Source organism: Gracilinanus agilis, chromosome 1, assembly GCF_016433145.1.
Source record: "Gracilinanus agilis isolate LMUSP501 chromosome 1, AgileGrace, whole genome shotgun sequence".
NCBI classification, from domain to species: Eukaryota; Metazoa; Chordata; class Mammalia; order Didelphimorphia; family Didelphidae; genus Gracilinanus; species Gracilinanus agilis.
The window spans coordinates 785,782,236-785,799,859 of record NC_058130.1 but is presented as its reverse complement, the minus strand read 5'-3'; the positions used below and the strand labels follow the sequence as shown (position 1 = coordinate 785,799,859).

The 17,624-nt window shown below is 42.0% G+C and overlaps 1 protein-coding gene across 1 annotated transcript in view; it reads right to left on the bottom strand.

The window, feature by feature from the left end:
- Positions 1–5,109, bottom strand: part of LOC123230457 (zinc finger protein 14 homolog) — a 54,128-nt gene extending 49,019 nt beyond the window's left edge. Inside the window, exons 1-3 of the mRNA XM_044656610.1 lie at positions 5,034–5,109; positions 4,404–4,543; positions 3,461–3,583 (exon numbers count right to left, since the gene is read on the bottom strand). Of these exons, the coding sequence (XP_044512545.1) occupies positions 3,461–3,583; positions 4,404–4,543; positions 5,034–5,109 (339 nt within the window). The remainder of the gene's footprint in view (positions 1–3,460; positions 3,584–4,403; positions 4,544–5,033) is intronic.
- Between the last annotated feature and the right edge of the window lie 12,515 nt (positions 5,110–17,624).

Below are 17,624 nucleotides of genomic sequence, written 5' to 3'. Positions count from 1 at the left end.
GTTAATGCTACTCAAATAGAAGATTAAAGCGAAATTATACATAAAGTGGAGTTGCCGGCATATCTCATTCTTTCTAAATATAATTAGTGTTGAATAATTGTGTAATATCTTCTCCATCTGAATGTGGTCAATAAGGAAATATGATCTACTGCAGGCAATTCAATGGATAAACACTGTTGTCTATGTAAAATGGGGAATGCCTGAAATATTTCTTCACCGAACCCACATTTTTGTTTAACTGGTATATAATTAGTCCCTTGTAAGTTAATTCATTCCTGAAATCACTGAACCTGTGGGGTGGAGATATCTATGAGTCAAAAAGGAATTTTGCTCATGTTTTTATCATTAGGGTTAGAACCCCAATTGTATTTTATTCTCCTCAAGGACCTGAAATGAAAAATTCTGAGAAAACAACAGGTTAGACAATGCTGTTAAGTTCAAAGGAAATGATTCTAATAGAACATGGAAAGATCTAAGGTTTCTGAATATATTAGGAGTAAAAATGAATAAATGCTTCTAGTTTTTAAAAATATGTAGGATTTCATAATAATCAAAAAGAGAAGGAAAAGAAAAGGATTCTTTCAGTAAAGTGAGCAGATGAAAAAGAGCCAGAGACTTACACCTGCAGCACTTTACCAAAATCAGAAGCTCCCAAAAAAAGAGTCCTACAGAGTGGGTCTCAGGAAAATCTCTCTCCCAAGCCTCTGTACATCAAATAAGGACATAACTTAAAAGGATGCTGGGAATGTAGCTCAGGTGTGGTAAATTTTCCACCTGCACAATATTAAGTGGACTCTAAGTTCCTAATAGTTTAATAACATTTGAAAAGCTGTACTAATCTGTCCTGAGATCTGCTTTATAAAAAGATTTTTGCAGGAACACTAAAGAATCTCTACAAGTACCAGGGAACTAAAGAAGAAAATCTCCTAAAGAGGAGAGCTATCCCTAACTGTCTGAGAAAAGGAGCTTTTTTGAACCTCAATGAACTACATGGGACATCTGAAATCTGTGATAGGGTTTCCTGATGTTGAGGATGGACAATAACATCGCAAAGAAGCCTGATATTAGTTAATATTCTCAACTACTATTGGATGACCTTTCCTTTCTGGATTACTCTCTCTGTACATTCATTTCTTCTATTTATAAGCTGAGAAGATAAACAGAAGATTTAATATCATCATAGTAATACTTTAGGCCAAACCCACCTCAGATGTTCTGCTATTTTTATTTTTCTAAGAAAACAGAATTTGTGTGATGAAACTTTCTGGTTTTCCTTTTTCTGATGATTTTTTGAAAGGCATTTTTGTGCTCTTTCATTTAATTCTTTTGGAATTTTCTCCTGCTTCTCTCTTGCTGACAACTCACTCTTTTTTTTTTTTTAAACCCTTGTACTTCGGTGTATTGTCTCATAGGTGGAAGATTGGTAAGGGTGGGCAATGGGGGTCAAGTGACTTGCCCAGGGTCACACAGCTGGGAAGTGGCTGAGGCCGGGTTTAAACCTAGGACCTCCTGTCTCTAGGCCTGACTCTCACACCACTGAGCAACCCAGCTGCCCTGACAACTCACTCTTGAGTGACTATACAATCAGAACCTTCTGAAACTTCCTCATTTGGAACTGATTTTTGTCAAGCCTGCAAAGTGATATTCTCCTTTCTGCTTTGTTGGCTTAAAAACACAGTTAAAGAAAGCTGCCTAGGGGGCAGCTAGGTGGCTCAGTGGATGGAGAGTCAGGTCTAGAGATGGGAGTTCCTGGGTTAATATCTGGCTGGCCTCGAACATTTCTAAGCTATGTGACCCTGGGCAAATCACTTCACCCCCATTGCCCATCCACTCTTCTGCCTTGAAGCCAATACAAAGTATTGATTCTAAGTCAGAAGGTAAGAGCTTTTTTAAAAAAAAGGAACACCAACCTGGGCACTCCAAGTAAATTCTTTAATGCAAAAAATTATTTAATTCATATATTTTCCTTTACTGTCCTACCAATGGTAAAGGATGCTGCTCTAGTAACTCTGGACATTTTCAGAAGAAATCTTTGCTCTCCACACCTGCCTTCCCAGACAGATGCCAGTTACTCCATCTAAGGATGTAAGCAGGAGAGTGCTAAGTCCTGAATCTTGGCAGCCTATTCTGGGCCAGCAACAGCAGCAGCATCTCTGCTCAACTCAGCCTAAGTGGCTGCTGGTGTCTCACAGTAGCTGCTGCCCTTTTATAGGGAACCTAATATCCTCTACACTATCTGTGCCCTGGAAGAGAGCTGGCCAGGGTTCAATTCATTCCCATAAAGGTGACCATTGAGTGTATTTATCTGATATTTGTGATCCTACACTGTAAACCTATACCTCCAAAGTGTGAGCCATGGAAGCTGTAAGAGGGAGATTTTAGATATTTTATAGATATATATTTAAAGTGTGGCCGCCAGTAATCAATAGTTCAGATTGATTCCATAATTAAAATAGACCCAAGTCAGGATCGGGTTTAAGGTAGTTCATTTACAATTAGGAAGGTAGAAGGTAGGGGAATAAAAAAGAGGGAAAGGCTAGTCCAGGCCTGCAGAGGGCTGGATGGAGAGAGAAGGTTAAAAGGCTAATTAAACTAAATACACGCCACAAGGCCTTAGCAATCAGAGAGGTAAGAGCCTATTTAAGGTAGAGTTTTGAAAACGCCAAGGTAGGCCTAGGAAGTCAGCCTAACTTACCTACGTGACCATTCAGAGTGGAAGCAGCCTGAGGTCTCAGCTGAGAACCTTCAGTACCAAGTTCAAAGAGGGAACTGCTCCAACAGGAAGTAACCAACATACTTGAAGAGATAGTATCTTTCGTCACTTCCTGGGAGTCCACCTCTAATTCAAGTGGACAGATGGCAGCCTCTACACTGATTTGGACTGCCCAAAGGGCAGTCCCTAGTTCTTGATTTGTTACTTATTGTCACGTGTGGGTAACTCATCTCCCCTCCCAGCTAAGGGAGGTGGGGATGACATTATCTCTGGTGGCTAGAGTTTTAACTATGAATGGGCCAGAGCTAATTCCATTTACACAAAGCTTCCTCATTTTCCAGTTACCTTGTGTTGTAAAATACTGTCACTGTCCTGGCAGTTTTCTGTCTACCCTGACCAGCTACTGTAATGGCTGCCTGAAGTCACTGAAAGCACAGAATAGCTCTTGTTATAGGGATTCCCATAACTAGAGATATCACGCAATAGGGTATATGAATGAATGAATGAATGAGAGGCAGTGCCCAGGGCTCTCTGTCTGGAACCTGGGCTCATTCAGGCAGGGTCTACCTGGGCTGGAAATCCCCCAAAACATAATGGATGTGGAGGAAGCCAGGGTGGACCCTTGAGCTAAAACTGAAGACAAATAGTGATGGTGCCCCTAGAGTATTGGGAAAGACTCCAGTCTGAGGTTCTGCCGGATTCCAGCGTGGGGGAGCTTGGCCAAGGCTGAGGATGGGCTGCACTTACCTGGGATGGTGCCCTCGGTGTCTTGGGGGACATTCCCTCTGGCTCTGGAGTCTCTGCTTGGGCCAGACTGTGGTCCTTCCGGGAGGGGGAGCCCTCTGGTGGGGAGACTTCCTCTTTGGATGCCTGTGGGGAATGGGAGAGGGGAAGGGCTCAGAGGGGCTCCCAGGGCCCTTTCCCTGGCCTCTAGGGAGAATATCCTACGGGAGGGGACAAGGAGCCTCAGGCTTGGAAAGGACCTCAGACTGGCCAGGAAGAAGCCTCCCCACCCTCTCTGCTGCCATCTTTGGCTTCTTTACACTCAGAAACTGCATTGGGTGTATAAAAAGGAATTCTGCCTAGAGGTCCTCCTACCATAGAGATGTGAAGGGATTAAAGGCCCTCAGTGGAAGAAGAATCTGAGGATCCCCCTGCTAGGCTGGGGCTGGTTGGTTGGGGCTGTCAGTTCCTGAATGTTAGGGCCGGCAGTTGCTGACAAGGCTGCCAGTTGCGGGAAATATGGCTGCTGAGTGTGAGCACAGGAACCCCCCACCTTGGCTGCCCCCTGGCTACGCTCAGGTTTGCTGTTTCTCTCATTGACATGTTCTGACCTGGAGGTCTCCCCTGGGGAAGGACCCTGACTAGCCCCTCCCCCCATACAGTGACTGCATCCCCCACCCAGTGGCCTCCTGGCTCCCGGGTTGGGGCCCCATTCTCTTGTCTGGGGGAGGGCAAAGCCCCGCCATGGCTCCTGGTATAGACAGAGCCACCATGGCCTAAGCTAAGAACTTCCGTGTTTGTCCCTTTTCTGGGGTCCTTTAAAGTAATGGTCAGACAAGGAGACACACCGAGAAGGCCCCTCCCCCCACCACAAGCAGTTACTTTGGGACACGCGGCTCCTCCCCTCCTCTCTGCTTGCACATGCGCCTTCCCCCTCCCCCAGCTAAGCAATGGGAAACTGCTCCACCCGGGTCTTCCCGCTGCCAGGAGTTGGGAGCAAAAAGTTGCCAAGGTAGGGGTCCGAGGTCGCGCCTGCGCGCTGACTTCCTCTCCTCAGCCTCTCACCCAGAAAAGTTCCAGAAACCTCAACTGGGAGCCTTCCAAAAGCTGAGATTACCCACAAGAGATTCCCAGAATGCCTAGAGGATGCCAGGGAGAGGGGCCAAGACTTCAGTGACATCATAAACTAGGCATTCTGGGAAATGGAATATGCAGGCGGGGTGGGGCGGGGGAGAGAAGGCCTTCCATGAAGACATGACAGAAGAATTCTGGGAAATGGAGTCCAGCCTTGGTGCCTGGGTTTAAAGTCAGGGTGTGGGAGGAGTTATACAGGAATTTGGAAGGGGGTGGGGGGATTAGGAGGGTAGGGTGCCGGCCCCTTCTCCCACCCCCTAGTCTCCTCTAGCCCTGCCCAGAGTCTTCTTTAGCCTGGAAAATGCCTCAAGGGATGGCCTGGCAAACTGCAGACACCTAATAAGTATCTACTGATTGATTCACTGATTAATGGATCAATGGCTCTATGCTCCTTCTGGCTTGGGGAGGTGGCTCTAGGATCCCCCATGGAGACACACATAGAGACATATACAAACACACACACTCATAGACTCTCCGCTCTCCCCAGCACACACTTTAACAGCCAGACACACCACTTCTAGTCCCCGTTTATCGCACATGTGCACATACTTTGGGCCACACTCTCACTAACCCCGAGAGGGTGCACCCTGTTCTTCCCCTTCCCAGGGATATGGGGAGCAGAAAGGTTCAGCTGCCAGAGCAGGGTGTCCTGGCACCCAACCCCACCACCAGCACCACTGACTCCCTCTCCTCCCCGTCTTTTCAAGCAAAGGTCCAAGAAACACAGCTTTACTCCTTCCAGGACCTGAGATTGTCCACATGAGTTCCCATCAGGCCTTGAGGCCGCCACGGTGGGGAGGAGCCAGGAGGTGGGAGAAGTCAGGTAAGTGGATTTCTGGGAAATAGAGTCCTCCACAGGGCCAGGGCCAAGACGTGCGTGATATCATGACACAGGCATTCAGGGAAAGGGAGTCCTGTCTAGGCCACTCCATGTAGAGGCTTGGTGGGGGAGGGCTTATAAAGGAATTTTTCCCCAACCTGGGGGCCTGCAGCCTTCTCCTCCCCACCCCCATTTTCCCTTTTTACCCAGCCTTGCTGCTTCTTTAGACTGGAAGCTGCCTCAGGTTACAGCCTGGCATACAGCAGGTGCCTAATAAGGAAATGGGAAGCCCAAGACCGGATTATGGGGAGAGGCTGATGGTTTTCCATGGCTAGGACAAACGTCTGTTACTTTAAGGTTATAAAAGAAGGTCCTTCCAGTGTGCTGTGTCGCCTGTCACTAAACAGGGGTCTGGCTTCGTTGGAGGACTCAGTCCTCTTCCAATAAAACCTAAATAATTACCTGGCTTGGAAAATTTGACTTTATTTATCCACGAGGACTAATTCTTAAGAACAATCTTAGCACATCACAACAGAAGCTTGCAGTGAAGTGGGACACCTCCTGAAAAATGCCAAACACTCAGGTTTAGACATTTTAGGGACCTTTAATAAATAATAGGCCATCCGGGGTGTCCTCCTCACATGAGAGAGAATCGCACCCCTCATAAGTATGCACAGAACATATATAGGAAAATAAGTTGGTGGGAATTTTCCTTGGCACACATTTTAAAGGATTGGATTAGTGTGTGTAAAAATATACATTCCTTAAGCAAGCAAGCAAGCAAGTGGTTTCTCAGAAGCAAAATATGGTGCTGTTAGCAACTAGGGAGAGTCAGGTCAGTGGACAGAAGGGAAGTGAGATAAGAAGTAGGGAGAAGATTCAGTTAGGCTGCCAAACCCTTGTGGGGCCCTTGAGGACTTTTGAGCATTTTCTGCTCCCTTACAGCAGACAGCCTGTTTCTAAGGTGGAGGAGAATCCAATGAGCCCTCCAGGGTGGGCAGGACTGAGGCTAGTGGAGGAAAGCAAGGAAGTAATCTGAACCCTGCAGTGTGTGTATGGGAGGCTGGAAAGCTTAGAGGTGAGCCCTCACCAGTCTTAGAGGGAAAGAGGGAGACAAAGAGGCTCTCCAGCTGCCCCCCAGAGGCCTGGTCCACTCAGACCTATAAATGATGTGCATTCCTGCAGGCTTAGAAGATGCTCGAAGCCATCCCAGGCCTGATGCTCTAGCAAGAGGGAAAGAATTCACTTATGTCAAGTTCTGCTGAAGCCTGAAAGAGGAGGCTGTAGAAGCTGCTCCTCCTGGGAGTATTACTCAAGCAGGCTTTTAATAGAATGTCTTGTCTGTCTTCTGTAAATCTGTGTCCTGTGTGCACACTGGGGAGGTTTTTGGGGAAGGAAACCTCTGACTGATGAGGTACCCTTGTCTCTAACCTCCATTTTTCCAGAGAAATCGGATGGAGTGTAAGAAATACAAAAATAATCAAAGTGGGGGAAGTAGGAAAAAAACGCTATTCATTAGTCAATGAAAATGTCTCTTCTCCTGCTAGCTCCTGCTCTTCCCCCTCATCTCAGCAGCTCAACCAGATTAAAAAACCCATTCAAAGGTCCCTCCCTAGTGCTGTATTGTTCCATTTATAGACCAATCCCACACCAGGACATATGGGGAAGGGAACCCTGGGAGGTGCAAGGCATGCTGGGGGATGTAGTTCTCCAGCACACAGTTATTTTTAAAGCACATATCCTCCCCTGGGATTCTTTGGAAGACCAGTCTCCGGAATGGATCCTGCAAATACAAACAAACTTATAACTTTAACTAAAGATACATACATTTTCTTAAGAGGAAAATGCAACAATTTGGGGACTATAAGGAAACAAAAGAGAAAAAAGAACAAAACCAATCAGTGGGCAGTCCTATTTTGTACAACATACAAAATGAATATATTCAATAAAACCAATGCATTTAACTACCCAAAAGGTCAATTCTGCCCATCCAAAAATGTGTTCAGGATCTCTTGGAGCATTGTGTGGTGTCTTCAGGCATCTCTATGGTATCTTTTATAAGGTGTTCACTTTCTGGATTCTGGGAGGCTACAAGTTTCTTACTGTATCTTTTGGAATTATCATAAGCTCTGGGAGACTACAACTCCCAGGGCTCTCTGCTACACCTTCCCCTGACACCTCCCACTTCCTTTGTGGGAGGTGTCAGAGAAAGTATAAAAGAGAAAGTTTGGTGCCTTTTCTCTCTCTCTATCCTGGAGTGCTCTGCTCTTGCCCGCCACTCTCAGCAGCAGGAGGCTGAACCCTGCAGAGCTCTCTCTTGGTGCCTTTTTCCCTTTCTGTCTACCTCCTAGTTTTTCCTAGACCTTCCCCTTTCTAATTTAAATAAAACCTAGCTATTTTAAATCCTGATTTTCTCTCTGATCTTTTATTTGAGCCCCTGAAGGGCTCTGGTAAATTTCCCCCTGCCTTGTTACTGCTACCTTCCTTTCCCTTCCTCTACCTTCCTCTTTCCTTTCTCCCATTCCTCCAATCCTCCTGCCTTCCTCCCTTCACTTTCACCTCACAGATTGCCCTAAAGTCACCCTTAAAAGAACTTAAATTTTTCATTATAAGATAATAACACATATCCCCCTGAGGTTATAGAGAAACATAGAAATCACACAGAGATATATAGCTGGAGGTATGAGGCATATGAATCATTGCCAAATAAAAATATCAAAAACATCACAAAAATGCAAATAAAAGCAAAGTTATTACTGGATAAAATATAAATTATCCTAATCCAAATCTGGTTTGTAAAAATCCTAAGGAAGAAAAAATAAAATTATAACAGGTTCTTGACTCAGGGCCCTATTAAAATAATTTATATCCAATAAGCCTGCAATTACAATCCTGCACTTACCTAGTAAGCAGTCAGGACTGCAGTAAAATGTCACAGTATGAAAGATAGAAAAGGGACTAGATTTTCCAAGCAAAAGGGAAATATCATTCCCTGGTCTGATCCTTCCTCATATCTCAGGGATAGGGGAGCAAGAACAGCCAATTGTTAGGTACTTGATAGAAGGTATTGTACAAGGAATGTGATACAAGATCTGTGTCTTAACATATGTGAATCTCCACAACCTCAAGTATCACACAAGGTTTAAGTCCTTTTGTATGGGCTCAGAATCTCATCCATTCTACCAGGATTGGTTTGGCTCTTTGACCTGTGTGCTCATTTGGCTCTATTCAGATTAAGTCTGTGTTTCCTTGTCACTGTGTAGGTAATGTCTGTGCTCCTTTTTGATCCTTTTTCCTTGAATCAGACACATTTATGAACCAAATTCCCATAATATTTTAAACAGTCAGTGGCAGTTTCCACAGTCTAAGGTTGTTAGACAGGCATTTACATTTAGGGATAATGGACATACTACACTAGTATAAACTCAGAAAAATCTCTTTCAATATTGGTGACATGCAAAAAATAGGAGAAAGAAAAACTCAAATACCATATTGCACATGCAAAGAAAAACAATAATAAAAAATGTTCTAAAAATTAAAACTATATATATCTTACAATCAGTGACAGTGTGTCAGCCAAGGAGAGATAGAATACAAAGATTTCTTATCCCCCAATGAGATCCATTTATGATCCACAGTGTGTATGCAAATGATTTGCACAAAGGAACAGGTTTATAAAACAGTAGTACAATAGATAATGTCTGCATTCAAAGAAAGTACCAAAATATATATGCATATACACATATATACAGAATGAAATCTCAAAGCAAGCAATTAGTCATCATCTATAGAAGGTGCTTTCTTGGCATGGGAACAATGGATCCAAGAGACCTTTTCTCCAATTTTAATGGCTGCTGGAGTAGTTAAGAGGACTTCGAATCTTCAAGAGGTGTTATCAATGTCAGTTTTAAATGGTTAGGGGATTCTTTAGGAAACATGATGGTATTTGAATGTACAGGTAACAGAGATTCTTTCTGTTTGAATCTTATTTCTGTTCATTTTCTCTGTTCTTTGTTTCCTTTTCCCTTGTCATGACTTTGCTTTCTCCTCTCATTGCTCTTGTTCATCTCTTTGGTTTTCCTTTCAGCTATTTGATCTTTCATTAGGCTCTTTTGTCTTTTCACAAGCTTGAGGGATTGGTGCACTTTACGTGATGCTCTTTCCTGGAGATATTTTAGGTTTTGATCACACCATTTGCACTATCTTTGAATAAACACTTTCATGCCTTCAGGTGAAAGGGTCTGAGCTGCAATTCTTTGGGCATGTAAGGTTTAAATTTAATGATTGGACTTAGATTTAATTGAAATAATGTGATCGTCAAAATTTTTTATCTCAAGTCAGAAGTTTATTTACCAAAAAGAGGGGAAACAATAAAGTAGATAAATGTGAAAGAGGTTAGAGATAATACCTGTACTATTCCTCAGCCAGGAGAGCCCATGGTGAGTATTCACCATAGCCTTTTCCAAGATGGAAACAAGTCTCTCCAGAAACTAGGAAAGCAGTCAGCCCTTTTCACTCACCCACAAAGCAGTCCAGGAGTCTGAATGAAGTTGAAGTCGAGATCTAAGCCAAAGTCTCCAGTGAAGCTCCCTGTAAGGCTTATATTTAGAAGACAATCCAGAAGACAATCTCCACAAAACTGTCTCCACCAGACTACCTCCACAATACCATCCCCAAGCTGAAGGATTCCATGGCTTTTATGGTAACCTTTTGTCCTGTCCCCTCTTCACAGGAGCCAATCAGTTTCCAAATTGTCTAGCACTGCACACAGGGCAGTGTCTATGAGATCCACTTCTAGCCCTCTGGAAGTGTAAATTCTTATCGAAAGGATTTAGAGATTCCTGGCCAATTTAGTTTCTGAGGATGATCCTCTGATCCTGGTTTGAAGTATCCTATCTATTGGTTTTGTCTTCTGTCTTGTCTGAGAGAGTCCTGCCAGCATTTCCTCATCTGAATAACAGCTGTCTGATGTACATTGAAAAAAGAAATTCAGCTTGAGTGAAGTGACCTGATACACCATCTTCACAGGCTTAGACTGTGTCTGGAGTGACCCATATCATTCGGGTCATCTTTGTGGATCCAGCAACTTGTTCTAATCCTTGACAAAAAACTATTTGGAGAGACTATAGAGATAAGTAGCTAGATTAGGGAGATTTGGGGTTTTTAGAGAGGGAGTTGGTATAGCTCCAACTTTGTTGGAGGCCGAAGAGACCTTTGCAGGTCATTGGGTTCTGGGTTAAGTTGAGTTCTATTATCTCAGAGACTTCCTTTAGCCCTCCTCCCTCACCTATCCTTTGATCTTTTTACACTATTAAACCATTATTTATTAATTCAAGAGCTGTCAGTTTGTAATGTCCCCAGTCCTTAGGGTAGCCATCTTGCTCTCCGTGCTTGGGAGAACACAACACCACTAGAATTGTGTTCCAACAGCCTTTTAGATCAATCAAACCCACCTCTTCCACTCCCAAAATTTACAGAGAAAAAACCCTTACTTATAGGAGAATCTTGATGCAATCAAGACTCCCCAAAGGGATTTTAACATTTATGCAATGGTAGGAGACAAGAGTGTTGAATAGCTTTACAATGGCTTTGCAATGAACACATTCAAACTAATTAACATCTTCAAGAAATTGGAGTATAGCTTTACAATGGATACATCCAAACAAATCAGTATTTTAAAGAAATGATCAGGAACTTGGAGACAGACACAAAGAGGGGATTAGTTAGGGACTGGATTATCTAAGAGTGGCTGCTTGACCTCCTGGAAGAAGCTTCTATAATCCAAATGAAAAGATACAATAGGAGAGACTTCTAAGCCAAAAGGGTACTCAAGATTGGTACTTAAGATTTGATCATGTCAGTATGGGGCACCTTCCCCAGACAAGTTCCCAGACAAAATCCAAAGACCCAACCCAAATATTAAAAGCTGTCCTACAGGGAATAGATGGTGGGTGGGTGGGGAAACCAGCTTTTACTAATTCTTTGAGATACTAATAACTATTAATAACTTGAGAATAACACTAATTTCTTATTCCACACAAACCCTCCAATTTTAACTTTCAAAATTGTGTTATTCTCACTTGCCTCCCCTTTAAACAACAAGAAACAACAATATTGCTAACCAGATGCACCACATCTTCAGAAACTGTCTTCATCCATGGTGAATCTTCTCAATTGCCTGAAGTTCCAGAGTTGTTTGTGGAAACTTTGGGGATATTCTTGCTAAAGGGGATCTTAACACATAACCCTTTTTACAAACAACTTTCTGTACTCCAGGTTCTGTAGGGGATACTGAATTGCTAGAGATCTAAGCTCTAATCCTTGACTATGATTCACTTTGTTTGGAAAATGGAACTTTGAAACTTCCACTTAAATTTTTCTTTTTGTGCTGTTCATAGGAATTTGCCATAAAGGAAAAGGCAGGCAGGGAAATGTTGTCCTCATGTCTCAAAAGGACACTGAGTCATGTACAAGCTCAGGCTGTGTCACTGGCTCAGGCCAGAACTTCTACTCAGGAATCATAGGCTTTACTTAAAACAAGGAAGTCCTATCTTAGCTTTAGACTGGTATCCCCACCCTGATTTCTCCTAAGGGCTTCTCTCTGAGCACCTTATATAGCCACAATTGGATTTCAAGCTTACAATAGCCTCAGTCAAGATACTAAAAGCCTTTTTTGCCTTACATGGCAAGTCTCACCTATTTCAGCTTAGAGAGAATTACTCCCAATAACTCAATTTTGTTCCTAAAGCTTCCATAGTCCAAACAAACATTTTTTACCTATTTACTCTAAAGGCTTCTCATGACCTTACAAGTTTATAAATATCTACTCTTCTACTAACTTTTACTCTACTACAAATCAAAACTGTCTAGTCTCTAAAGCTAAACAATTTACGTAAAACATTTAGTTTATAGTACAAATCATAGATCATTTGAGAGTAAACATGATACAATTCTAAGAAATTTCTTCTAAACATACATTTACATTTAAACACATTTTTACATTTGAAAAACATATTTACAATTTTATCAGAATCACGCTTGCACAAAGTAAATATTTTGATAATAATCAATATATTACAATTCAGTCAAAAATCTAGAAATTCTTAACAATCTCTCAGACCCTTAGTATAGGCTCCATTTCAAATTTAAAAATTTTATAACTTAAAAATTTTATAATGCAATTCTAGTGGTCATTGCATTTTCATTTAATGCTCACACTTCAATAGCACATATATCAAAATAACATTTCCACATTTTAATTTGTAAACCCCAAATTTTAGATTATACAGAATCTTCCACAAATACAATTCAGAATCATTTGTGATTTTCTAAAACCACAGACATCATACTTAAAAATCATCCAATTATGAGAACAAAGCATCTCTTTGTTCTTCTTTTCTCTATCCTTCCCTGTTCACCATCTGAGTAAGAGGGAGAAACAATGAACATTTTTCCAGCCTCAGTCTTCTAGAAAGAGCAGAGAACAAAATGCAAGATTTCTTCTCACTTAAATTATCTCAAGGTTTAAGAAATCCCAAATCCATAGAGAAGTGTTCTTTTTTAATTACTTAAACTTAATTATTTGATCTCTCCTGTGTGCTTAAAAAAACCTGTGTCCTGGAGAACTACATTCCCCAGTATTCTGCACCTTTAAGAAAAACTGTATGCTGGGGAACTACATCCCCCAGCATGCCTTTCCCCTCCCAGGGTTCCCTTTGCCTCACATCCTGGCATGGGTTTGGACTATACATGGACCAATCCCACTCTAGGGAGGGACCTTTCAATGGGTTTTTGATCTGATTGAGCTGTGGAGCAGAGGGGAAGACCAGGAGCTTGCTGGAGGAGAGACCTTTTCATTGATTAATAAAGACTTTCTTTTTCCTACTTTCTCTGCTTTCATTTTTTAAAGTTTCTTACAATTAGCAACCAGAAAGGACAGAGGAACTTCAGGTAAGTAGGAACCCCCTACTCAGTTTCCTGGGCTTCTCCAGCTGACAACCCCCACTTCCTGCAGCAAGCTCTTCTCCAGATGGCTCTATATCACTGGAATTTCCTGAGGAATCTTTGAATTTTCTCCCTGTACTTCTTTCAATCAGTTGACAGATGAAGGAACCGATTTTTACAATCCCACCTGATATTCCCAAATCTCTCTGGACAATATCATCTTCTGATGATGGCCAATTATAAGCAGCCATTCCTATTCAAATTTGGACAAAATTTGGCCCACCTCCTTCCATTCCTTAGTACCCTCTCTCAAAGGAAGCAATTGAGGGAGTTACTCCAGTGATAAATTCATTAATTGAACAAGGTATCATAGTTCCCTGTGAATCTGCATATAATACACCCATCCTACCCATAAAAATGCCAAAATTAGGTCCCAATGGAATACCTGTCTATAAATTTGTCCAAGACTTAAGAGTCGTAAATAATCATGTCATTAAAAGACATACTATGGTTTTAACCTAAACTCAATTCTCTCTAATATTCCTAGCATGGCTACATACTTTACTGTAGTAGACTTATGATCTGTATTCTTTTCTATTCTGGTTTCATGAGGATTCTAGGCATATATTTGCCTTTACCTTGAAAAGTTCCAAGGGGACCTGGGCTCATTTGCCCCAAGGGTTCCTGGACAACCCTACATTATTTTTCAAATTTCTGAGTAAAGACACAGACTATTAAATTTGAGCATAGTAGCTTGATTCGATATATGGATGATTGGCTCTTGGCTTCACCAAATGCCACAGTGTGCCAAAAGGATAGCAAACATCTTTTAGAGCTCAATAAGAGCTTTGACACAAGGTCTCAAAGGGAAAAGTTCAGTGGTGTCTCCCCGAAGTTAAATATTTAGGGTTCATTTTAATTGCTGGTTCCTGTTCTATTTCTCCTAAGCACATTGAAGATATTAAAAAATTGAGTGCACCCTCCACTAAGAAGCAATTGAGGGCAATTCTTGGAGCAATAGGGTTTTGTAAGCAGTGAATCCCTTGCTATGGGGAAATCACTAAACCCCTTACAGCATTAACAAAAAATTTGGTCCCTGAACTGCTAAAATTAGAAGCGAAAAAGCTGATAGCTCTTTTGCAATTAAAACAGGCTTTCCTGTCTGTTCCTGCTCTAGTCATCCCAAATTACAATAAACCATTTACTTTATATGTACACGAATGGAGTGGGGTAGCTTCAGGCATTTTGACTCAAACTTTGGGACCTGCTCAGCCCCCAGTTGATTATTATTTGGCCCAACTGGAACCAGTAGCTTCAGGAGCACCACCATGTCTTAGAGGCATAGCTACCACAGCCTTGTTAGTGACTAAATCTACTGATTTAGTATTGGGATGCCCTTTAACCATAATATACCCATATGAGGTTGAGCCATTGTTGCTACGACATAGAACACAGGTATTTTCCAATCAGAGAATTACAAGGCATGAGGTAATCTTGTTTAATAATGAAAACATTACTTTAAAACACTGTGCAGTTCTAAATCTGGCTACCTTGCTTCCTGATTTACCAGTTTCAGGAGAACCTTTGTACAATTGTGAATCTTTAGTGACAATGGCTGAAAAACTCAAAATGCTTTACTGGACAATCCTTTAAACAATTCAGACCTAGTATTATTGACTTATGGTTCTTCTTTTATGAAAGAAGGCATACTCTATACAGGAGCTGCTATAGTCACAGAATTTGCCATTCTGTGTCCAGGTTCACTGCCTTCAAGTATATAAGTGCTCAAGGCAGCTGGGTAGCTCAGCGGAATGAGAGTCAGGCCTAGAGACAGGAGGTTCTAGGTTCAAATCTGGCCTCAGCCACTTCTCAGCTGTGTGACCCTGGGCAAGTCACTTGACCCCCATTGCCTACACTTACTACTCTAAAGCCTTGGAGCCAATACACAATATTGACTTCAAGACAGAAGATAAGGGTTTAAAGAAATAATTGCTCAAGGTGAAGAACTTGATCACTCTAAAACATGCCTGTATAATTGCCACAGATAAGAAGGCAACAATTTACACAGACTCTAGATATGCATTCAGCATATGTCATGCAGTGGGTATGCTTTGGCTTCAAAGGGGATTTTTAACATCATCTGGAAAATGTATAGCTAATGCAAAAATCATTAATGAAGTTCTTTCTGCCCTCTGGCTCCCTGAAGCCCTAGCTGCATTTCATTGCTCTGCTCAGATATCGCTTCAAAACTAGTGGACTTAGAAGGGCCTGAGTTAATTTTGCCATTGACAACTGCTGATAACTTAAAATCTACCCCTTTCTTATAATGACAAGGAAGTGGACAAATGGAAGCAAAAATTTAAGCCTGTGTAACTGGAAATCTAGTATGTTTAAAACTATGTTACTCAGGAGTCCCACTGACTTCCTGTCATTACCTAATGACAGACAGGAGAAAAATTTGATGGATTCCCATGTCTAGCTCTCTTTCTTTGCTATGAGGGTAGCTTGAATTTGATTTGAACAGATCAGCTTGGGCAAGTGGTTTGGTTTTGTTACTTTTTTATTCCTTTACTTCTGGTGATTATTAATAAATCTTATAAAAACATAATATTTAAAGTTATTATTATACATTATATTTTATATATTAATTTTAATTTTTACCTTGATGGCAACAATGAAGGGAAGAAAAAGAATTCTCAAATTTTTAAAGATAGCCTAGATAAATTTTGCAAAGCTGCCCTGCTCCTGATATTTTTTCTTCCACATTTCCCTACCCATCCCTTTGCTTTCCTTTGAGTGGCTTTTTTGGGAACTCTCAACCAAGAGGGATAAGCTCTGCTTGTGGGGGAGGGGACTGAGGTAGCACATGTACCCTAGCATTTAACCCCAAGGGGGAAGGGAAAGTAAGGTTACTTTTCCAAACAGGAAGTAGAATTGCAAGCATGGCTCACTCTATGGAAGTGCAGTGTAATGCAGGATTGATGCAAGATCTCTTGCATTTGAAAAATCACCCTAGGCAATCCTGGAAGTTAGGGGAATGGAACTTTGACCCAGCAAGTCCCTGTCTCAAGACCTGACTGTTGGATCTGGGACTAAAAATTCCCCTGGAGAACCAACCTGGGGGTTATGATTTCCTTTACCTCACTTAGACATCCAGCTACCCCCTGGACTTCCCCTTGGGGCCCCAGGAGGAGGGATTGGTGGGCTGTGGAAAGTGGGCAGGAATTAGTTAAGTTAGCCTAGCCAGGAACACCCCTAAACTAATTCATTACCCTCATTTGTCAAGCTGGTAGATCACTCTACATCAGGGCAGTGGAATTTATCCCTGGCTGAGGGGCTGGTTCCCTCAGCCTGACCTTACCTTCTGAGGCCCTCTGCCAGCACTGGTCATTCACCCATAGCAACAGCTTCTCCAGACCCTAACCCTCTTCCCTCAGTTTACCCTTGTGTTTTAAATAACCCCCTTGCCCGATTCTGAGAGTTTCCATAGTTCATTTATAACATCAACCAGGGCTAAGGGACTGAGGAGAAGGAGGATAGCTACCACTTGTCTCCAGAGGTGGTTAAACCAGGCATTCATTTTATTCAGGAAGTGAGATTTGTTCACTTCCTGTTGGTTTCTGGTTTCTCACTAGCAGTGAGAGGCTCCTTACTCCCAACCTTAAAGGAGCCTACAGACAGCAGGGAGACTGACTGGACATCTCAGCTCAGGCCCACACATCCCTGGCTGTCTCAAATCAACAAATACTGTAGTTGTAGGCTCCCTGGCCCAGGAGACTTACTGGTACCACCAGGTCCCTTATTATAAGCCTGTCTAGCCCCTTATTACAGCAGTTCATTACCAATTTCAAACTACTCCCAATTTTAGGACATTTTCTCTTTCTACCATTCCTGAGTGCATTTGTCCTTGCAATTAGCTTTAATGATCCTGAGATTCCGGGGAGAAATTCATCTCCTCACATCCCCTTGCCATTTGGGCCTGCCTAGTCTTTAAAATATATCCACTTAGGGATTCTTCCATACCATGTTCAGTGGGGAATTCTCCCTCACTATGGAAGATCCCAATGATGTGACAAAAGAGAACCTAAATGGATAATGATCCTGAGAAGAGGAAGAAACTTTAAAGAGTCTGGAGGTGAATTTTTAAGCCTTATCAGACTTCATTGTTTTATGAAAGTCTCTGTATCTGATTGCTTGCTTTAACATTTAATTTTGTTTTTTTAAGTTCATGTATTTATCTGATTAATACTATTCTGTTACTTTGTGTACCTATTAGATATATTATGTTAA